This window comes from Strongylocentrotus purpuratus, unplaced genomic scaffold, assembly GCF_000002235.5.
Source record: "Strongylocentrotus purpuratus isolate Spur 01 unplaced genomic scaffold, Spur_5.0 spur5_scaffold_7, whole genome shotgun sequence".
Taxonomy (NCBI): domain Eukaryota; kingdom Metazoa; phylum Echinodermata; class Echinoidea; order Camarodonta; family Strongylocentrotidae; genus Strongylocentrotus; species Strongylocentrotus purpuratus.
This window is the reverse complement of record NW_022145613.1, coordinates 31363468-31388210: the sequence shown is the minus strand read 5'-3', so window position 1 is coordinate 31388210 and position 24743 is coordinate 31363468. Positions and strand designations below refer to the sequence as shown.

The window sequence follows — 24743 nt, the reverse complement described above, 5'->3', positions numbered from 1 at the left end:
AGTTGGTGAGAATATTTTTATTCTGTCAACTAGACTTAACATTAAGTTTATGTAATATGGAATTAAAGTGGCAGATATACTAAAGCAATTATGTATGTGTTTTTCTTCAAATTATAATCCCGATTTATGAACCAAATGCAGTTCTCATTCAGTCGACCGACTTTCATTTTATGTACTTTACTGTATCCTACAAAGGTAAAATTACGGTAAGTAACTGCTAAACTTTGCTGATTTAGCATACCATGCAATGTACACTGTCGCTCATAAAGGTGGAATATTTTAGTTTTACCCCAATTTATGGAATTATTTTAAAAATTATTTAAAAATAATAGATATGGATAATAGTATACATTCTCAGATTTTATTGAATAATAACTTGCCAATGTGTGTTTTGCGGAACTGCTAAAGCATATGTATGCTACTATGCTTATTAACTAGGGGACCTACGCTCTCAAGTCATAAATGACATTAATGAGGATTAATGCCCCACAGAAGGGCACTAATATAGCACATCGACACGGTTTTGATCCTGGGGCCTCACAGTTACGAAGCCATTGTTTTGTCACTGAACCATGACTGTACGCAGTGGGGGCTAGGGTAGGGGGCAGTTTCCATAAATTAAAAACTAGATGGAATTTTGACTGCGCGCAGTCGAAAATGATGCCTCCGCCATAGAGCAATTTAAACAAGTTTGGAGTTTAAATCTCCAGTGGTTCTTGAGATATCATGATAACAATCTCAATGTATGGAATTTCATAAGTTGACCTCTGTGACCCTTGACCTTTGACCTACGTGCTCCAAAATCTAATCAGATTGTCTTCCTATGGTGATACACACTATCATTAAGTTTGAAGTTTAAATCTCCAGTGGTTCTTGAGATATTATGATATGGTGATACATACTATCATTAAGTTTGAAGTGAAAATTCTCCAGTGGTTCTTGAGATATCGCGATAACGATCTCAATGTATGGAATTTCATAAGTTGACCTCTGTGACCCTTGACCTTTGACCTACGTGCTCCAAAATCTAATCAGATTGTCTTCCTATGGTGATACACACTATCATTAAGTTTGAAGTTTAAATCTCCAGTGGTTCTTGAGATATCGCGATAACGATCTCAATGTATGGAATTTCATAAGTTGACCTCTGTGACCCTTGACCTTTGACCTACGTGCTCCAAAATCTAATCAGATCGTCTTCCTATGGTGATACATACTATCCTTAAGTTTGAAGTTTTTACATCTCCAGTGGTTCTTGAGATATCATGATAACAATCTCAATGTATGGAATTTCATAAGTTGACCTCTATGACCCTTGACCTTTGACCTACGTGCTCCAAAATGTAATCAGATTGTTTTCCTATAGTGATACACACTATCACTAAGTTTGAAGTTTAAATCTCCAGTGGTTCTTGAGATATCATGTTAACAATCTCAATGTATGGAATTTCATAAGTTGACCTCTGTGACCCTTGACCTTTGACATACGTGCTCCAAAATCTAATCAGATCGTCTTCCTATGGTGATACATACTATCCTTAAGTTTGAAGTTTAAATCTCAAATGGTTCTTGAGATATCGCGCTAACAAACTCAATACAAGGAATTTCATAAGTTGACCTCTGTGACCTGTGACCTTTGACCTACGTACTCCAAAATCTAATCAGATCGTCTTCCTATGGTGATAAATACTATTCTCGAGTCTTAAGTTTAAATCTTAAATGGTTCTTGAGATATTGTGATAACGGTCAAACGGGACGGACGTACGGACGTACGGACGGACGTACGGACGTACGGACGGACGTACGGACGTACGGACGTACGGACGGACAACCCGAAAACATGATGCCTCCGGCACCACCTTCGGTGGCGGAGGCATAAAAACACAGAAAATGTAATAAATTTTCAATAATTTATTGCATTTTACCCCGGTCCCCAACATAAAAAATCCTCTTGACGGCCATGCATTATGGCTCAAGGCATGGGCACACAGAATTTTTTTTTTTTGTTAGGCACCGGGGTTAAATGCAATAAATTATTGAAAATTTATTGCATTTTCTGTTTTTTTTTAAATTTATGGAAACTGCCCCCTACCCTAGCCCCCGCTGCGTACAGTCATGGTTCAGTGACAAAGCAATGGCCTCATAACTGTTAGGCCCCAGGATCAAAACCGTGTCGATGTGCTATATTAGTGTCCTTTTGTGGGGCATTAATCCTCATTACTGTCATTTATGACTTGAGAGCGTAGGTCCCCTAGTTAATAAGCATAGTAGCATACACATGCTTTAGCAGTTCCGCAAAACACACATTGGCAAGTTATTATTCAATAAAATCTGAGAATATATACTATTATCTATATCTATTATTTTTAAATAATTTTTAAAATAATTCCATAAATTGGGGTAAAACTAAAATATTCCACCTTTATGAGCGACAGTGTATCTTAACGAATTATGTATTTATTGCTGGTTTGGGTTTTGTTATATCAACAGCGCAGTTCTTTCCCTTCTCATGTTGTCAAGTGTGGTTTTCCAGGTAGGGGGGGGGGGGGGGTCCCACAATTTGCTTTGAAAAAACAACAAGGAGCGAGAAAAAAGGAAATAGAGAGGAAAGCTGAAAAGAAAATGTGAGAGGAATGAAGGAACAAAAACGAGAGAGAATAATATTGATAAGGAGAGAGAGAAAGAAGAAGAGAAGAGGAAGAAAAAGCAAAGAATAAGATTTTATAAAAAGTATTACAGAGCACATTTTTTTTTTATCCCGAAAGTTTGAAAAATTCGCCGATCGACATTTCGTCCCCTTTGGGGGGGGGGGGGGGGGGGGGGGAGGGACAACTTTTTTTGGTCACCCATAAGCACAATTTCTAAATATTTTAACAAAAAAAAATGAGGGGGTGGGGGGGGGGTTTACCTCCGAAACACGCACAATTTTTATTTAGGGTGTTCAACCCCCAACCCTCCCCCCCCCCATGCGTACGCGCCTGATCACACACCATCTGACATAACTTTACTATTAGGCCTACTGCTCTTCTCGTTTATAGTACATTTTTAGTAACCATATCATTTGTATTGGTCACACCATTGAGGGGCACTGGCATGATTGGGATACGTTGGGGATATGTCAAATCTCCTTCATTCTCTTTCCCCTATTCATTTATTTATATTTTTCCCTTTGTTTAGGGGATGCCCCCTGTAGCTACTTTGCAAAACAAACACAAAATAACAAAAATACCTATTCCATTGGTTATTAAACTTTACCCGACACTTCGCAGTAGTATGGGCACGTTTCATAAATATACATTATACATGTAAACAAAAATTGTTTTTATCCCAAGGACCATCTTTGAAGAAAGAAACTATTTGCACTCGATTGTCCCGACCCAGTGGCGGATCCAGCCGGCGGAAAGAGGGGGGGGGGGGGGGCAATCCGTGAGAAAATATTAGTCGCGACTCAACCACCGGTGAATAAGCGGGGGGGGGGGGGGGTAGTAGGCACTTTTTTTGTCCAATTTTTCAGGAAATATTTTACCCCGACTCAGCCAGCCGGTAAATAAGCGGGGGGAGGGGGTGGGTAAGACCACTTTTTTTGTTTTTTGGCCTTCTTCGTGAGAATTTTTTTTTTTTCCAATAATAATAATAAAAAAAAAAGGATCCAGCCGGCGACAAGGGGGGGGGGGCAAATCTTAATACAAAATTTAGCGTCGACTCAGCCGGCCGGCGAATAAGTCGGGGGGGGGGGGGAGAGCACCTTTCTTCTTTCCCTTTTTTGATCGAGTTTTGGAGGAAAAATTTAGCGCCCACTCAGCCGGTCGGTGAATCAATTATTATTATTATTTATTTTTTTTATTTATTTTTTTATTTATTATTATTATTATTTTTTATTTTTTTTATTTATTTATTTATTTATTTATTTATTTATTTATTTATTTATTTATTTTTTTTTTTTTTGGGGGGGGGGCGCTTTTGTTTTGTGTTTTAAAAAAGGTTAACTTTACGTTATTATCCTATTTTGTTATCGTTTTTTGGGGCTAGGGGGGGGGGGGGCCCGGGCCGGAAAAATCGCTACGTGGATCCGCCCCTGCCCCGGCCTTTCATGAATAAGGATATACGTTTTCACGAAAATTTGTGCACCCAACCGCGAAAACCCGGTGGTTCGAAGTTAGCCATTGGGATGGTCTGTGATAAATTCATCATGGATTTGTATATAAATCTAGAACAAAAATGAAAGAATTTGATCATCAAATACAATATTTGTATTGTACTCAACCACGGCATATAACTCTAGTTTGTCTGCTGGAACCCTGCTACTGCCGATGGTGCAGCGTTGCTGGTTAATGTACAGTTTTTCAAGTGCTAAATGTAATACTTCTCTCGAAGAAAACGAAAACGAATTCGACATTTTGGCTGTTGAAAGTCACCAACCGCCACTTAGCTGAATGCATCAGAGATTAGGTGTGTGTAAAAAAGAAGAAGCAAGGAGCAAGGTGATGCATTTTACAGAACCGTCTTTCGTAAGCCATAACAAGCAGCCAACCGCTGCCAACGTGCATAATGAGTGAGAAATTGAATGTGAAAAATCATAATCAATCGGAGGGTGTTCAACGTTTCTTTGAATTAATTTCTTACTTTCAAGCATGAAAAATAAAGGAGCCTGGAACGGCTACAATATAGTGAATAGGTGTTCGAGGTATGGAGTCCATTTTCCCCGTTATCTAATTATTATGATCTTCTGCTTAAGAATACCTATACGTGTATTTATTCTAGTTACTTTCCCGGGATATACATTTGTTCAATGGTATTTTTTTCTCTCTCTTTACCTCTTCAGAGGGACTTTATTGTTCCATTTCAAAATACATATATATTATTTACGAAAATAGTAAAATTAAACATATGAATGAAAAATATTTCTAATACTTTCTTAACTTCTTCATCATCGAAGTATCTTATATTTTCTTTGTATCTCAAATAGCATGTTAATGATGAAATAAAATTATTTATTAACTTCTTTGGATTGGTTGGTACTTCCCCAAAGTTTCGCTTTACGTAGTCTTTGTATATAACGAGTTGAGCATAATTTATCAAAAAATTAAGTAAAGTCAATTTTCTGTTAACTATTTTATATCCAATCAATAACATTTTCATATCAATTTCAATTTCTGTTTTAAAGATAAAATATATAATTCTTGAGATAATTTTCCAGAAAACTCTTTATTTCTTGCAACGAAATATAAAATTTTCAATAGTTTCTTTTTCACGACAAATTTCACATTCGTTAGACTGTATGATTTTCCATGTAAAAAGATTGTCTTTAGATGGCAATATTCTATGAATTAATTTGAAATTATATTGTTTGATATTATTGTCTCTTATCTTATCAAATTTTAACCGAAATACATCTTTCCAAACAAATGTTTCTGGTAGGCCTAAAATATTTTGGCAGAAATGGAAATGATATGAAAATAGGTCCCACAACTACCCATAACTGCGTGCACTCTCCTTATGCCTTCTTGAGCTTATATTTAGCCGGTAAGCTTACAGTGCTTTTTCTAGGGATGTTTTTTTTCTTCCTGAAACCTCCCCAGACCTAAAGAAAAAAAAAATAGGTGTTCAGGGATTCAACGCTGAATCCATTAGGTGCGTTGTACAGTGATCCTCTTGATATTTTTATTGTGTTCTTCCGCACATTTACAGAGCATCGATATTTCACAATTAAGTGAATGGCAAATGCAAGTGAAAGTGGGAAATAAAATTCGAAAATCCGAGTCATCAGATTTATCAAGGATTACCTACCACAGACTTTCTCCTATTCTTTCTTTTCGCCGTTTTATCCAAACAGTGAAGCAGGCAAAGATGATGATAATGATGATGATGATGATGATGATGAAGGGAATGAGAAGTCCTAACAAAATCTTGGGAGTTTCAGTGCCACTAGTTTCTGCAAATTTATCAGCATCAATAAGTATTCCGTTAAATCGAAGAGCTTTATTTTTCATTCTGTAACTACATGTGATGATACAGTGGAAGATTGGTTGATTATGATTATCTTTAAGTTTTACTCATTGATATCAAAGTGAAATATCCTTGTTATAAAATGAAATGTGGGGACAGCACTTTTGCTTTTCATTTTAGAGTTTTCCAAATTTGTCGTTGCGGGTGGGGCGTTTCCCTGGATATGCCACTACACGTATGGTGACATCTAAATATGTTTTTTTTTTTATAACCCGAAGAGAAAAATATTATAAGAAAAAGTTAAAGAGAAAAGAGAGAAAGAAAAAAAGGACGTGACCTAAATAACCTGGTATGTGATTGTTATAAAGTGCTTGCAATTTATGTTGGACGTGGTTTTGAAAGATTCTAATGTCGATGTTAGTATTTAAAAAAAAACAAGCAGAAAGAAAAGCCATGTTAAAGGAGACCGTGACTTGTTATTTTGCCTTTATTTTACGTGAAAACAATTCAAACAAAAATACAGCTTGCAACGTCATTCAAAAGAGTTCACAAACTTACATAAATCCAAAATTGTTTCTTTACCTATAATTACCTATATCGATGAATACAGTTACTAACTGTAGCTAATAGCTAGCATAAGTACGATCTTGCCATACAATGAGAAATTAAATCATAGTATTTCAACAAACATTGATAATGGAAATTTATTTCCTGATATTTGTAAGCACAACTTAGAAATGAACATTTTAAATTTGTGCTGTAACCCGATTCCAAAAATACGAAGGCCCAGTTTTATTGAGAGCTCGCAGTTTTCACAACTACATTTGATATTAATATCATTGATCAGGTATTGATTGGAGGACTTGAGTCCGATTCTTATCAGTCGCACCTGTATAATGGGCACAGGGTTGAAATTCACTTCAATCTGAGATGTGTAACCCAAAAGAGGGTTAAAAGAAATAAGGACACTTCCCCTTACGGAAGGAAAACATAAACAAAACAATTTTACTTTGCCATTTTATTATTATTTTGATCTCATATTGTTGAATGTGCACAAACGGTCATTCGCCCACGCCCGCACACACACGAACTGTACCCGTGTTTGTTGGAACTAGATTATGAAAGAAAAACTCCGCAAAAAGTGATAAATCTGACTGAAATGTGCAAAGGTGTGTTTTTCGCTAAATGTCATCATATTATGAACTCAACATTAATCTTATATCCCTTCAATTATACCATAATTATAGAAAAACAACAATATATGACTTAGCATACATGAAAAACCGTCTTCCAAGATAAAATAAAAACCGGGAAGTAAAGTAACACAACTCTTGAGTATTTATCTCGATTAACACAGGGCTGAAAGCCTATTTACGTGCAGTGAGTAGTTACACATTTATACACCTAAGCCTTCATCGCAAGCACCATTCATCTGCTCTAATCTTTTTCATGGCACATGACGTAAACGAACTAAAATATAATAAAGCAACACTATCTAATACACGAATTGTGTATGGTATTCTAACACTGCAAATGAATTATTTTTAGAAATGTATCAAAAAGAAAGGAAATACTTGTCGAAAATCATTTTAAACATTATTATCGAACAGACTTAAAATACAATTTTCATAAATTGAAATAAAACGATGGCCTAGATGAAGTATTTTCGGAATCATACATCAAATATATATCAACTACGCTAAAATATCAGCAATTTGTATTCTTCCTACGGCAGTATATGTTCTCCAAGAGATAAAAGTATACTTTAGTAACTTAAATGGTGATTGTTCTATACGATGATTTAACCAAGAAAGTGTTGTTGCTAACAACGCATGATATATTACTTTCTTGTGAAAAATTATCATTGAGATCGCGAGCCAACTCAGCCTTAATTAGCATTATCAGTTAGCTATGAGGTTCTTGAATTTCTCCTTGCAAATATTTTGATAGTGGTTTCAAAAGGAATCATTTCCTAAACACTCACTGATTGTATTAGTTTATAATAATAAAGAAGAAAGATACAATCATAAGTTGCCATTTTGACTTCAGAATCTTACCAGACCCGGGCGACTCTTCGTCAGCTGGTACTACATTGATTTCTGTATATAAGGGAGAAAGATATAAAGATAGAGAGAGAGAGAGAGAGAGAGAAAGACAGAAAGAGAGAGGAAAGGGGTGCGTGGAAGGGATAATAACGGAGAGAAAGAAAGAGAATGAAATATTGGGAAACTGAAGCAAGAGACGTAACGACTGATCAATACAATTCTGAGAAGATTCTATCAAGAATAAACGAAACTATCCCAATCATTTCATGAAAAGAAGTAATACCAAATTATTACAACTTTACAGGCGACTGAGTACATATGAACTTGTATAGTAATATAATAGCTGAATAGCATAACATGTTTTTTCACGTCATCACCTAACATCTAGTTCTACTTACGAGTACTAGTATTCGTTTTCCGACACGATGGAATGATTCCATGCCATACAAAGTCTTGAGTTGTAGAGGTTGTTGCCTTGTCACATCTCATCTTCCCATCTCCATCCACCAACTCGTAGCTGTCGTTGCACTTGGCGGTGATAGTTGTGCCGTACATGAATCCATTCAATGTATTAATCCAAGATCCGTTGTCTATCTCAGGCGGGTCGTGGCAGAATCCAAACGAGACTTGTAAGGTTTTGATCAAAAGGTGAACCAGACACATTACTTCAATTAAATACACTGTAAAAAGGTGTTTTCAGCCTGATGGTAGTGATATGTCTATTGTATTACGAGCCCAGCTTGGTTGATTAAAGAGACAGTTTATATGTTATAAAGTTATGTTATAGATTAGTTTAGGTGATCGTGATTGAGCAAAACATTACCCAAGTTGGGCAAAACAATTGTCTAAAATTAGATTTAGCACATAATTATCTTCCTAAATTGCAATTTTGCTCCAAGCATCTTTTTTATCCTTTACAGAGTATCCAACAAAGGCTGCACTGACATAAAAGTGTTCTGTTTGAGTGGTGTGTACCCTTAACTAGTGATGTGAAGGCCATGGGTTCGAGCCTCCTCAAGGTGTAAATCTCATTTGTCAGTTCATTAGTCATCTGCCATGAATCTCCGTTTCCAAGAATAAGAAATGTGATCTCAGAGTGGTTTGAAACTGGACTGGATCAGTTGGACTTTGATCTAAAGTATTTATCGTTTAGGTTTTGTCATGTTTACCATGTTTAAAAAAAATAAAAATATTTCCTTGATAAAGGATATTACAGTAAGTTCAGCTTGTGCTTCAATGTGGTGATTGCTACTAGAAGCTTTCAAAATTGGAATACCGTTAAAGAGGGTTGCATATTGCCCAGTTTGGCTTTCGCTGGTTTTCCTACATCGGCTACGTTCTTGAGAAAGTTCGGTAACATCCAGTGCAGTTTGATTAATACATGAACAGTTAATTCGGTGTTGATGTACAGCATACTGTGGAGTGGTAGAGAGGGCCTTGCAGTAGGTAAGACATTGATTCCTGCTCAGTTTTACACTTCTTGACAGCAGATGAGTGTTTTCCGCAAGGTCGAAGCATCCAAGTTCACTTAAAACTAAGAGTAACCAGAAAACATTAGTGATTAATACAACTTGTTTCTAGTACTTCTCAACATCGATTATGCAACGTTATTCTACAAAGCGGTCCAACTCTAGCATGGACCCTCTAGGGTAAAGGTCACCAAACAGAAAATGGGTTCTCACACCTTTTCAGAAACATATAAACGCTCAGTAAGATTAGTGGCAGTTTCCACATTTTCACATTTAACAACGTTATCAAAAAGATGCTACTGTGCATTTTCAAATGTCATTTGTTGTTATCACGGTAGCAAGGGAACCGCCTCCCACATCCATCCCGAATAACCTCTATCATAGTATTTTTTAAAGATAAGAAGAGTGCATTATCACACAGCTGAGTCGTTTCAAATCTGATGATTTTCTTCCACGTTTCGTTCAAAATTGTGCACAGGGTAACACCTGAACCCCAACACTCACCCCAAGTGTATACATAATCTTTCAGGCATTTTAGCACATAGGAGCGCAGATCGCACCAGCCCCTCCCCCACGCCCCACCTCCACCCTCAGCCTTTTCAACATTAATGTTTGTCAAATATTTGGTCTGGGCACACCTTCAAAACATTCTGACCTTGTTTGTGTGTAGACATGTACTTACCACTACACACTATCACTAACGAGACTTGAACTGTGCACCTGGACGTTGATATCTTGCAGTCTTGAAGGCGAAAAGTTGCTAAAAATAAAACATAAGAAGTTGTAAATTGAATGATCTTAAACTCAATTTTTGGCTACAATCTACAAGACCGGCAGCCCAAGAGACCAACCTCGAGGGCTGGCAGTTTTGTGAATCTTTCGAAATTTGTTATCATGATTTAGATGAACCAATGGATTCTAAATTCCGATCATTGATTAAAAAAAGCAAATATTTTTACTCATTACTTAACGAAACTATTTGAAATAACTTCTAGCATTTCTTTCTTAACGCGACACCAAGCGATTAATTGATACACCTGCCTATACTACTTTCCCAGTCCAATTTAAAACAAAATTATTAGCAGTCAATATGATAGATAAATCGAATTTGTTCATTCAATGAAGCACAAACACAGCAATGCTTCATGAAATATCGTTCACCATTATAAATAATTAATATTATGTAATTCAAATTTTTAACTTATTTGACGAGCTTACGGCACACGTTCTTACGACCTTTGCTATTCGGTCATTTTCCTTTTTTAGTGTATCCTAACTGAAGATAAATAAATTTAAATCAAAGTTATTATCAACATATTATGTTCTTATTCAAAGATATGAAAGGGTAATAATCACTATGAACATGACTGACAAAGAAAGCGGACAAAATATACAGTTCCTCAGGTAGACAACGGAACATCCCTTCACTGCTATTATGTAAACATGTGTAGAACAGGTGTCACATGCATATTCACCTTTTTACATAATAGCAGTGAAGGGATGTTCCTTTGTCTACCTGAGGCAGGCGCGGATCCAGGATTTCTTAGGGGAGGGGGCCCAACTTTTTTTTTTTTGCTCCCGAAAATTTGAAAATCGCGCCGGCCGAAAAGTCGCTCAGTGGGGGGGGAAGGTACAGAGCACATTTTTTTTTTTTTTTTTTTGCTCCCGAAAATTTGAAAAACGCGCCGGCCAAAACTTCGCTCAGTGGGGGGGGGGGGGGGGGGGGGGGGGGGGGGGGGGGGGGGGGGGTAGTGAGCACATTTTTTTTTTTTGATCCTCAAAAAAATTTCAATTTGCACCCCCCCCCCTTGAGCGCCAGGGGGGGGCCCACCCCCTAAAAAGGTAAAAATCACGTGATTTTACATGATTTTTTTTCTCAAGGGGGGGGGGGGCCCCCCCCTGGATCCGCCACTGACCTGAGGAACTGTGTATTTTGTCCGCTTTCTTTGTTCGTCATATTCATAGTGAATGCAGGTATCAATCTACATCTTTTTCGAGTCTTTCCCGTGGTACCTCCCTACTCACATTTGCTGCATTGGTAATTTATTCCCTGTGATTCCGAGATATTCTCAGTCTCTTTGTGAATATAGTCTCGTAAGATCCGGGAAATCCTGCTTCTCTGCACACCGTATCTGCGACATCCGTATGCCAGGCATCTGTGCATACAGGCTGCATCATCACTCTAGTATGCTCCAAACCCTCAAAGGCCTCGTGGATACCAGTGTAATCTAACAGAGAAATCAAGGTAGCAGATATTACTACGTAAATTTGTTTTTTTTACAATGGTTTACATGGTCTCAAACTCTGTATAGATGGCTCTGCGTAAGTTACGCTGGTCGGTGGAAGGTCGTGTTAACTTAATCTTGGCAAGTTGGTCCGTGTGGACAACTATTGGTGCCACGGTAAGTGAAATATGAATGAGGTATTTACTGCTGCCGGGATTAACTTACGCCTACTAGCAAAACCCCATCCGAATTCTGAACAAGACTACAATTACATAGATTTTATAAGCTCGTATCCAGTATTCATCTTGGCGGGTTGTACAATTTCTTTTTTTTAATACAAATTACCTTGTCTTCCCATGCACAGATTCCAACAAATGTTTATTCTATTCTTTATGCATTCACTTTTTGAACGACTCTCACATGTCGTGTCAAAGACCGTGCTAGTCACTGACGCATTTCTATGTTGGTAATAATAATAGTTCAGTTCTTGTATAGCGAATAATACGTTATGAAATAACATCTCTATGCGCTTCCAAAGAGCTTTGAACTTTTTTGCCCTAGCTTTAGCTCCGGCAGCATTATCAGCGCACAGTGCATTTCAAGGAATAATCCTACCAGGTACTCATTTACCTCACCTGGGTTGAGTGTGGCAACTGTAGATCAATGTCTTGCCAAAGGACATATAGTGCCGCGGTAGGACTCGAAGCGCAGACCTTGTGATCGACAGTGCGGTGGCGTATCCACTCGACCACAACACCTCTCACCGTAACAAAATGAAACCTCGTGTACAACGGGCATTAGCGGCCAAAAGCTAGTCTCCTATTTATGAACATGTCTATTTTCAAACTGCATGTATTACGAAACTAAATAAATAAGAAAGAAAAATTAATAGAAAAGGGGTATTTGAAAAATGTTTGAAAACTGTAGTGTTGGTAACACGCTTCATGAATTATCAAATGAATTGAGTACAGGGCCTAAATGTGGGTATTATCACCCGGCCAGCTACCTTTATTGTTACACATAATCTATTCAACAGGGAAAGTAAAAGATGTCATGACCTCGTTAAAAAAAAAATTGGTGGGGAGGGGGGATTTTCCTTTATTATATTTTCTGAGGTTTTCACCTGTTTCCTTGAAACAAGAGATGGACAGATGGAATCCTGTTCTACTCTCGGACGAATCGGAGGTGAAGATAATCGCAAGGTGGTTCCAGAGGGAAATATATGGTGTAGCCAATTTGCTTCCTCTGTACTCTGCTTTAACAGATGTATAGTTCTCTTCCTCTATACGTAGATAATCACTCTCCTCAGTTTGGAAGTCATTAAATGTGACGAGGATTCTTTGAGCGAGGTCTGCTCGTACATTCCAGTGAATCTTTAAATTGTTGTTGTAGTTGTCAGGATAGTTCGGAGATGTCACGTTCTTGATATCACCACATTTTAATGTGATCGATACAGTCTCTCCATCGGCTATAAGTAGAAAGGGTGTTAACTTACTAACTGTTTATAACAAAGTACTAATAAAAATTAACTTTTGATATATTACTACTGTATAATATTTTGACCTATACAGATACTGATTCGATCATTCGATATCATTCATCTCGTGATTCACAAAAAGAATTTCCGTTTCGGTTTAATAAAATTTGGAGTGGACTATTAGGCTATTATTATTATTATTATTATTATTATTATTATTATTATTATAAGGAAGGTGGCATGAAACGTTATGTCTTCACCGATTAAATGGTTCAGCAATTTCCCAAAGTTACCCATGCTATCTCTCTAAATCGTGTTATTGGCAATGGAGTGATTAAGAAAAATTAACGTCCGGTAAAATAAAAAGTAGTAAAAGGACCAAAAACGTAGCAACAGGAATGATGCTTTTTGTTATCCTCTTGTAGAAGAATCTACTGTTATTATAATGTAAGTTACCTTCCTGTAAAAGAGACCCTGTTTGTAAATGTATGTTTATCAAGTGTTATATATCGGTTTGGGGAATCACTGGGACACTTTTGTCAGTCCGTGCTTACATGAGATGTATACTGCCTATTATTATTAATACTCTAATACACTGATACCGAGATTTTTAGTATGATATGGTGTGATCGTAATACCTCTTAAGCCCACCGCGCACTGTACGATCTGACTAAGAACCGATTTTGGAACAATTCGCAATAGTCTTTATTATGAAAATTCAAATTTAAAAAATCTTATTGAACGAGAATCTGGACGGTCATATGCTAAACAAAATCTAAGTTTAAAGGGATTTCAGTTTCTTCGGGGAGAAGCTAAATCGGCTCAGAATCGTAGTGATGAACTTTTAAAATATTATTGAACGAGAATCTTTACGGTCAGACCAGTAGATTGTCTACGATTTGAGGCCGATTTGGCTTTACTTTGACCAGAAGGTTTAAATACACTACAATTCCGAATGTAAGTACTCTTATCATTCCTCCGAATCGGAAATCGGGAAGAAAATATTTGTTTAGACATCCATATATGATATAATTTGCCATATCTTCGAAAATTGCAAGAGGATCGTGTTGTGTGGGTTAGGCATTCGAATAGGAGACTAAACAACGATATACGCAAATGTTTACATATCCCCCGATGCGTAACTCTCTTCTCATTTCTTTACGGTAAGTTTTCCTTATGTTTAATTGGCGTTCCCCTTCCCCATCCTCACCCCCCCCCCCAAAAAAAAAGAATTTATTTATTGTTAACCATATTGTCAACACACAATTGCCCAATTAGATATGACATACATACACGTACATACCATTTACTCTGCCAAATCTGGGAGCAAGTAAGACATAGAGAAGGGAAAGCGTATATACTGGATGCATGATGGTCATCAGGTTAAGGAGACTCAGCGATCTGGTTCTCTGCAGAAACAAGGTTCAAAGCATTGTTAAAATTAAACGGATCACATGAAAAAAAGCCCACTGACGAAAGCACACGAGGCCGACATTATCGGTCTCATAGGGATTCTCGTCACTTCTAAGAGGGTTATCTAGACCGACGAACCCCGAAACCGACAGCCCACTGGACTGACAGCCCATAGGACTCACAATTTCCAACTCATGAGCCTTCTTTCTGGAAACGGTTCATGGACCGATGTTTTCGGTCACATGGGTTGGCTGTATATTTAGTGAACCCACCCATGTCGGTCCGTGAACCACCATAAAAGTTGATTAACTGCATATGAACAATAATTGAAGAGTATAGATATGTCGACTGCTATTTGTATCCGCGTTCGCACAAACTAAGTTTGAACACGTAAAGCAATGGGGATCGCAGCAAAATTTTACTGTTTTCCCGGTACCCGGAATCTTGCGGGCATCTCACTCATGAGATATTAACCTGTACTGGCATTGTTCTTTTCTTAACGGGAATGGCTTAAATCACGACTTCAATTTCGACAAATCAGATGGCCAGATTTCTAAAGAGAGGTATATAATCTTAAATAAAGTTAAAGGCTGCATCAATTTTTTTTTTAAGAGACAGGAAAAAGACGAGGCATAAGGACTTCTCTCCAGTCGTGAATGATAAGGCAATATTTATAAAGAGGCAAGAATGTTCACTAAAGGCAAGACTTCACTTTTGTAGAGTTTAAGCATCTATAATTTATTTATGTAGATGATTTCTGGACCCCATGGAAGACCAGCAGTGTCGTGCCTGGCACAGCTGAATATGGGCTATCCATCCGTTTTATTAATGTGATCTATATACTTGTATTATATGTTTTTTGTTTTTTTTAACGGAAAATAAATACTATACTATACTATATTATATCCTGCATCAAAAATTTGTTGGCTTTTGATTGGTTGAGAGCTCGTCACATGACCAGAAATATTTGACCTATTTTTAGAAAGTACTATATGAGAGTACTATTTGGGTTTACTATTTGGGAGTTTTAAAAAAAAAAGTGATTTTTTTTTTTGTTTGTTTTGAATTGATTACAATTTTTTTTTCAAATCTTAATTTAATGACAACAAAATATTCTAGACTTTTTTTGTTCTAAATTTTGTTTCTCCAATATATATATATATATATATATCTATATACATTTTTAAAATAAATTTTTGATGCAGGATATAAAACAAATATACCATGCCTTCTATTTGAGGTACTGGTAAACTATGGGCCTCGGTGAATCCAAAAGTACCATTTGCTTCGGGGCTGCGCCCCTCAGCAAATAGTACTATTGGAGCATGGAGTTACTATTGGAGTCACCTCTTGCGCATATTTTTAACCAGAACCTCTCAAGGCAGTGTATATTTGTATACTATTCCGAAGAATTGTTAGCCTAATAGTAACTCCTTGATCAGACTGCGGGTGATTTGGTTTTCAAATGGTCGGGGGATTGCTTGCTTCCTGATTAAAAGGTTCAAGTTGTGTCAGAAAATATCAAATATGTTCAACGGGCCCTCAAGAATGAAATTCTGCACACACTTTTGCCCGAATTCACAAAGGAGGTTTGTCGACAAACCTCCTTTTGTTTTTTACAAACCAGGTTTGTAAAAAACGCGTCAAAACGCGTCATATGACGTACATTAACCTCGGTTTGTCGACAAACCTCCTTTGTAAATTCGGGCCATTTAGTTTGAAGCCTTCCGGGACTTGAAAAATTACGGGAATTACGTAAATTGATTATTCAATTCTTCCAAAATGCTAAAAAAATCAAATCTCCCACTTTTTATGTTGATCACATGTACTTCCTCGATATATATATTGATACTGATACATAATGGTACACACTGTAATGTAAATATCATATACATTTCTGATTATCTACTTTCATAACTCAATAACAACAACAACGCTACTATACGAATGCGACTACTACAGCTATTAAGCACATCAACAACAAAAGCAAAAATAATAATAATAATAATAGTAGTAATAATAATAGTAATAATAATGAAATATCAGAATATTCGTTCTGATTTTTGATTATATTGACTAAGAGTGTTTTCTTTATGTTTTTTATTTGGGGTTGGGGTATTATACCATAAGTTAAAAAAAAACTATTATATTACTTTCTTTCAACTGGAAGCAACTATGCCTGAAATGTTTGGAATGTGTATAACTAACTTAATCTAAGCACTTTATTCGACGAATCTTCACTGAAAATATCATACTCTATAGTGAGACCGAATTTACACATCATGAAGGGCTCTTGATGTTTGAATAATAGTGCGGGGTTTTATAATTGGACTTTGAATTGGACTTCTTTAGAAAACGAAACAATCCGGTGGAAATTCCCCAATCGCTTCACATGTTTGCATGAATGCCAAACGACTACATTAAAATATTAACATACATTGAATGTAATTAACAAATAATTTATGAGAGAGGTATGAACTCTGAATTGATATTATCTCTTTTTTCTTCTTGCTTTGTTTCATCCTATATTACACTGTAAGATTATATCTGTCTTCTCCTCCTCCTTCGCTCCTATGTTTTACTTTCGTTATTATCTCTACCATATTTAAAGAAGTGTTAATGGGATGTGAAGTATGAAGTACTTTCAATTTCAGGGTGATATGTCGTTGTAATTTACATATTGGATATTCTAGCATAGATTGAGAATATCATGAAATTGAAAGTCTTAATAATTGATGATATTACTTTCTTTCAACATGAAGCAACTATGCCTGGAATGTTTGGAATGTGTATACCTATGCTAATCTAAGCTTTTGATGTTTGAATAATATTGCAGAGTTTTATTACGAAACTGAATTGGACTACTTTAGAAAACGAAACAATCCGGTGGAACATCCCTATTCACTTCACATGTTTGCATGAATACCAAACGACTGCATTTAGAAATTAAATCTCAAAAGCCCTTCATGTTGTGTCATTTCGGTTTCGCAAAAGCGTATGATATATTCAGTGAAGATTCGTCGAATGACCATGATGACTGAATTATAAATCTATTGTATAGGTCAAAAGATTAGCATAGGTATAAACATTCCGAATATTTTTTGCATAGTTGCTTCCTGTTGAAAGAAATATTTATATAATATTGGATGGCAAAATTGGGAATTTATCAATAAATATTCTGTTTTTATTTATACAAAAATATTTAAAACAAATTAAAGGGACTTGGTAACATTGTTCAGATGAGAGAAAATGGTGCTAAGGTAGTGACTTAAATGCTAGATGTACAATTCAAGATAATCTGAAAATTTGAGCGAATACGGACCATTATTAACGATAATAATTGGGAAAAACTGATCTGATCGATTCCTTAATTCTCCCAACTATATTATTACAATTTAATTACATTTTAGGTGAATTTAAATCGTCACAAAGCAATGAATTGGCTCTCTATATCGTTCCAGACATTTAAGTGTTGAGAGATTTTTAAGAGCCTGTCTTATGTCTTATTTTAAAGAAAAAACGGTTGGGAAAACTCAAAAATAGTTGGGAGAATTTACTGTTAATCACTGTTAGAGGGTGTTGCACAGTGACGCCTTTAAGGAAAACCATAAATATCTTTGTTGTTTGAGAATTTTCTCAGGAATTTTTGCCTGTTGGAGGGTAAGCACAGTACAAGGAATATAATACGTAACATTTCATACAAGAATTACACAGTTATTTCATCAACCTTCTAAAATGTTACCGAGTCACTTTAAATAAATAAATACAAATACAAATATATTTTTCATGTTGTGGTGTATTAATGTACTATGTTCTATTATGTAATATAAAAGGTCACATTATATCGTGCGTTATGCCTCGACAATGCCGCCGAGCCGACTAAGGACCGACGGGGGGGGGGGGGGGGGGGGGGGTAAATGTTCTTTACTTCTTAAAGGTACTATGTCCCATTTGCAGGCATTTCAACGGCATTTGAATGACAATACTAACCTAGAGATTCCCTCAAAACAAAAGGGTTTGAAAATGGCTTTCAGTAGGAAAATAACGACCATTAGTTGTCGGATCGACTTAAGTGATTGCATTCAGCTAAGTAATATTATGTTTAGACCCTTTTACCGAATGTTCGTACGTTTTTTGCTGCACAAAGATTCAATCAGTCTAATTTTGGCCATTACAAGAAGTGGGCTATTGATGTAGACAAATGCTCATTTACCTGTCATCTAGTTGGGAAAATGTGATTTATGCAGGTTACCCAAAATAAAAAATATTTAGAGTGGCTTCTAGGAAAAAAAATGAAAGAGTTACAAGAGTGGAAAGAAAAAATTCAGATGGCTACTGATACCCACTTTGTGGAAGATTTACAGGACGAAATGCAACCAAACTGAATATATTTGTCTTACGGTTAACAAACCCTTAGCATATTATAATACTCCATAAAGCTTCTTCTGTGTATTCATTTTTATATTTTTTTGTATTGTTCCAACATGACGATAAGTGATGTATATAACACACTGGGGAATCCCCATATCAATAAGAACACCCGTTGAATACCCTACATAGAACGCAAAAGCATTTCGACAATGGATGTACGTGTAACATAGTTACTGGGGAATCCCCATTTCACAATACCGATGGGAATACCAATTGCACCCGCATAATGAATGCAAAGCCTATCACTATGAACATGACGGACAAAATATACAGTTCCTCATGCAGGTAGACAAAGGAACATCCCTTCACTGCTATTTTGTAAAATTGTGTAGTGAATATGCATGTGACACCTGTTCTACACATTTTTACATGATAACAGTGAAGGGATGTTCCTTTGTCTACCTGAGGAACTGTATATTTTGTCCGCTTTCTTTGTCAGTCATGTTTATAGTGTATGTGGCCTCTATAAAATTCCAATCATAGTGATAGTTGCTCCCCACCACCTCCCCAGCACACAAGGTGAAATTATTCGATACCCCCCCCCCCCTACACGCACACATGCACACACACTCCCGGCCCCCTCACTCCTGGGTCGAAGGGACCGCATCCGTGTTCCCAAAATGTCCGGTAAAGGGGTAATTTCCACGCACCAAAGTCCGGCTCGTAGTACACACAAATCCGGCCCGTATTGACTTTACACACCGGACTTAGGGGGTGTTTTTAAAACGCATATGCATACCCTAAATAACACCGAGTGTGGGGGGGGGGGGCACACACTGTTATTTGCATTCATCGATTTTATTTCTCAAAACTCCAAATATTTTTCGTACAGGTGCGTTTTTATATCACCGTATGCATGCATTTCATAACTGATACTTTGTGACACCGAGCATTTGATAGCATTCGTCTTTTCCCGGTATTAAATATTTCATGGATCTCCAGCAGGTAACAATGACCGCCAAATTGTATTAACATTCACGGAACTTTCAACAACAAAAAATCACGGCAGTTCCGAACCCTTCTAAAATAATTAAACGTATACATAAACTGGCTTACACATTCTTGTGGAATTCTAAAACAGAAAAGGTGAAACGAAACATCTGTCACAATCCTGAAGTAGAAGGGGGGTTGGGAATGATTGACTTAGAGTCAAAATGCCGGTCACTCCGTCTTTCATGGATTCATAAATATTTAAGAGGTGAACAAAGTGCTTGGAAAATTTTGTATAAATATTGGATCAAGAAAATTGGGGATTTGCCACTTTGTTTGCATTTTAATTGCAAAAAGAGCGATATGTATCGTATTTGAAGAAAAAAAAACAGTTGCCTAACTTTTATGTTGACATGTTTTGTTCTTGGGCTAAATTAAAATATTGATATGTTTAAAGTAACAGATATTGAAAATGAAATGATTTGGTATAATAGCAATATTAAATATATGAATGTGTTATTGTATTTTCCAAACTGGATGATAAACAATATTTTTAAAGTGAAACAAGTCTTAGTAAACGGTATCTGGAAAGAAGTTTATTCTATTTGTATTAATTTTTCAAGAAAATGAATTTCTTTCCGCCTTCAAATTTGCAAAGTTAAAAAGTGCATTTCCGAATTTTTGGTTGCAGAAGTTACGTAATAGGTTTCAATATGTAAATAGTCCGTCTGCAGTGGAATCCAGTACAATAGAAATAGTAACAGGTGACTCCATTGATGTAGCGGTCACGAAAGCCAAACACTATTATGATTTGATGTTAGAAAAAAATAGACAGGATCTGCCGTGCATTTATTTTTGGAACGCTTATTTTGATTTACCTAATGAGTTTAACTGGAAAACGGTGCTCCATTATAAATTTTAATTTATAAATGACAACAGAATTAAGCAGTTTAATTTTAAATATATTCATAGAATATTGTCCAGTAAAGACAATTTATGTAAATGGAAAAATTCTTTTAATAGGTCATGAAATAGAGAGAAGAGAAATGAATCCTGTCAATCTTATTTTACTCTTCGCTCAGTTTATTATCTATAGAAACTATATTAGAGAATGTTTTGGAAGTGAAAAGCACAGGAACCATGCTGTATATTTGATAAAAGATGTAAAGGTGGAAATTCGCACCTATCTCAATATGAAATGTAATCAAAAGAAATTCGATACAAACGAAGTTACAAAAATGTTTTCATTATTTTAGTTAGTGATTATGTCACATTAGTTTCATGTTTTGTACCATGTATGATATTTTACAACTGCATGAATTCTGTATTTAAACACTGTTGTAAATAGCTATTATTTTATGATATGAACAAATAAAGTCCCTCGAAAGAGGATAAATAGAAGGAAAAAAATATACCCCCTGTATATACCCCCCAAAATATAGAATGGTATAATATATCCCAGGCGCGTACACAGGGAGGGGGTTTGGGGGGTTAACCTCCCCCCCTTTGGAATTTTGTGTGTGTATAAACCCCCCCCCCCCCTTTTTTTTTTTTTTTAAATAATAAAAAAAAAAAATTGCCATGGCTGACCAAAAAAGGTGACCTTACCCTCCCCCCCCCTCCCCCCACGGAGCAAAATGTCAAATTTTCAAATCTCGAAACCAAAAAAAAAAAAAAAAAAATGTGTCCTCTTAAACCCCCCCCCCCCCGCTTATTTAGCGGCCGGCTGAGTCGTTGCGAAATTTTCGGCCCGATTTAAAAATGTTAACCCCCCCCCCCTTGAAAAAATTCTGCGTACCCGCCTGATATCCTTGAATATACAGAGATCGTAGTCAAACCCTGATAGGTGACATGGTCATGGTGGGTTTATGATGGGTTCAAGAACTTTACTACATGTATATAGAAATATAAGAACGTATTCACTTACCGAATTTCACTTCTCTTTTCCACAGGATTCGGACACCCAATAAACACTAAGCGAACGAGACTGGAGAAAACCGTTTGATAAAGTGGACAAAATGTCATACGTTTAGGGCTATTCCATCGCAGCGCGGGGAAACCCAAAGCCATTGAAATATATTTATAGACAGAAAACTGCACGCGCGGATTGCCTCATCATCTGCCTATTATAAGCTGCAACGTTAACATTCAGTAGGTGTATTTGGCTGCGCCCCTTTTGAAAGAAAGAAAAGCCTCCCTCATAATTACGTGCCACTTATTTAAAGTGAATAATAGCGATTTTTCTTAAATTTTCCCCAAACTGGCTCGCTACGGTCCTTCGCATTTATAGTTTATCCCATTATGAGATTGTGTTCAAAATCCGGCATTAGGATCGGTTATTTCATATATAATAATGAGTACTAATCGGTCGCATTGTAACAAAACAAAAAAAATATTCAGACCGTCACCCACAGGCCACAACAGCAAAGAATGGTGTTGGAACTTGATAATCACTCCAATGTATAGGGGAATATACAATTTGTATAAAGCATGGGCAGGGGCGTACGCAGGATTTTTTCAAGGGGGGGGGGGGGGGGGTTTAAATATTTTGCTCCCGAAAATTTGAAAATCGCACATCGCACGCACATGTATTTGCATAGATTTGCGTAGAATAACTTAATTGATATATAGTGTCTATTGAATTCATTTAAACAATATTGTTACAAAATATTCATGTTTTTCAAATCTAGTATTGAAACATCACATAATGTTCAATAAAAGGTGGGATGGGAGGGTGATATTGTTTGTTTCATGTAAAATTGACACATCTTCATTTTGTATAAATGTGCATAATAAAGCCTCATTATCGTGGAAACGTGCAAGTTTTACGCATGTCATCGTACATATTTGAATTCAGCATCAAATGTTATCCTAGAACACAAATCATCAGGTGGAGCGAAGAGGTTGACCACAAAAAAACGGAGCCCTCGTCTTTATGTCAGGACATGGTCTTATAAGCCGTGGAAGAGAATGCAAAGGAAATAAATGACTCACGTATTTGATTTGATTTGATTTGATTTGATTTATTGGTTTCTGCATCTTTTTTTCTTTTTTTCATCATACATTTTCATGAACATAATATGGTTTGATACAATATTTTAAGTGTATATAATTTTATACAGATAATAAACGAGATTTAACAAATATATTGAATGCATAATTAACATACATTAGATGCAGGAGGGCTGCAGAAATAAGCAGAGTAGCTTGACGTGCCCGCAGCCCTCAACTTAGATACAACAATAAAAAAAAATATAAATAAAAAAGAGTGCGACTTGCAGAGAAGAACAGGAAAGGAGAGAGAAGGAGCGTTGGTAATTATACAATAAATCTCATACATCTGCTGATAGAAAATGTAGATATCCTTCTGTTCCTTCATCATTTTTTTAAAGAATAGAACTGTAAATATAGTTGATGTAGACCAGCACACGCCACGTAACGAACACAAAGTATCTCACGGAGGAAACATGGGGAGATACAATGAAAAGATGGCAAAGAAAGAGAGAAATGAGACAATAGAAAGGAAGAGAGGGAAAGAGAGAGAAAGAGGGTAAGAGAGAGGAGGAGGGAGAGGGGGAGAGTGAGAGAAAGGGGAGGGAGAGAGAGAGAGAAATAGAGAGACAGAGAGAGAGAGAGAGTGAGAGAGGGGAGCGAGAGATATAGAGAGACCGATACAGAGAGAGATGGGGAGATAATAGGAGAGCGAAGCAGAAAGAGTGAGCAAGAGAATTGAGAATGATCTGCCATAAATGCCCCCACTCCTACCTCTACCACACCATGTCGACAAGTCGATGCCAGTGGAATAAATGTATTTTTAAGAAAGAAAATAGAAAGAAAACTGCAAGCATTTTGAATGCATTGTGAAATAATTACATAAATAACGTAAAGTTTGGTTAGTGATGTATCCAATTGATTCGGTATAGTGTTATGAATAGTAGGACCTAGCACTGCCTGAAACCAAACCATACATTCATAAATTAACCACATAAGATTTCCACTTATACAATTCATGTAAAAACACTTCCTTCTTCTCTGTTATATACATTATAAACCTCAGACGTTTAAATCAATCGAAGGTGGCTCAGCCCCTGAAAAGCATAAGAGATGCTTGATATTGGGGACGCCGTTTTACCATAAATACAAGATTTTGTATCAGAACTTTACAAAAAATGTAAAAGAAAATTATACACATATACATATAAATATAAATGTGTATAAATCTCTCTGGTGCGAATTCATAAAAGTATACTAACTTCACTCCAGGTTTTAGGGGTTGCAGCTGGTCCTTCCTCCCGAAAAATACCACGTTGCCAAAACTGATTGAGCAAATAAAAATCATGTGATTATGAAATCAATTTAGTAATTCATTTCATGACCGGTTTGGCGTTCAAAACAACATTAAGCAAGTCTGGTCCAAGAATAAATTAATTTCAATAGAAGCAGAAAAATCAGACAAACAGAATAAAAAGGGTTGAGGAAAATCGGACGAGGAATAAGAATGTTAGGAATATTTCTAAGACTTAAAAAAGAACATGAGAAATTGAAAATCACTGGACATATTGGCAACGCATTGACATCACTTCCTCACAAGTCACTAATTGATTTTATTTATAATTCAATTCTCACTTTCTGGTGTCTAAGAATAGGCTTTTGTCATAACTTGAAACCTGGCCTCAAATTAATTTTTTGCCCACGGGGGCTCTTCCAAAAAAAAAAGAGCCCCCGGGAGCCTTCTCACGGGGGCGCTTTTAGTGCTGACGGGGGCTCTAATTTTAATACAAAATTCCATTGAATTGGTACTCGTGAA

General features: G+C 36.5%; 1 protein-coding gene across 4 annotated transcripts in view; it reads right to left on the bottom strand.

Annotated features, from left to right (window-relative positions):
• LOC100892772 (deleted in malignant brain tumors 1 protein) overlaps positions 1-24743 on the bottom strand; it is a 40310-nt gene that overhangs the window by 10786 nt on the left and 4781 nt on the right. The window contains exons 2-8 of one of the 4 annotated variants that reach the window (XM_030974158.1): positions 24190-24252; positions 14466-14571; positions 12809-13153; positions 11486-11688; positions 10143-10220; positions 8390-8617; positions 6416-8045 (exon numbers count right to left, since the gene is read on the bottom strand). In XM_030974158.1, coding sequence (XP_030830018.1) covers positions 11504-11688; positions 12809-13153; positions 14466-14571; positions 24190-24252 — 699 coding nt within the window. In that variant the 3' untranslated portion in view covers positions 6416-8045; positions 8390-8617; positions 10143-10220; positions 11486-11503. Of the gene's footprint in view, positions 1-6415; positions 8046-8108; positions 9526-10142; positions 10221-11485; positions 11689-12808; positions 13154-14465; positions 14572-24189; positions 24253-24743 lie in introns of those variants that run through there. The other 3 variants (XM_030974156.1, XM_030974157.1, XM_030974159.1) reach the window with 3 other exon arrangements.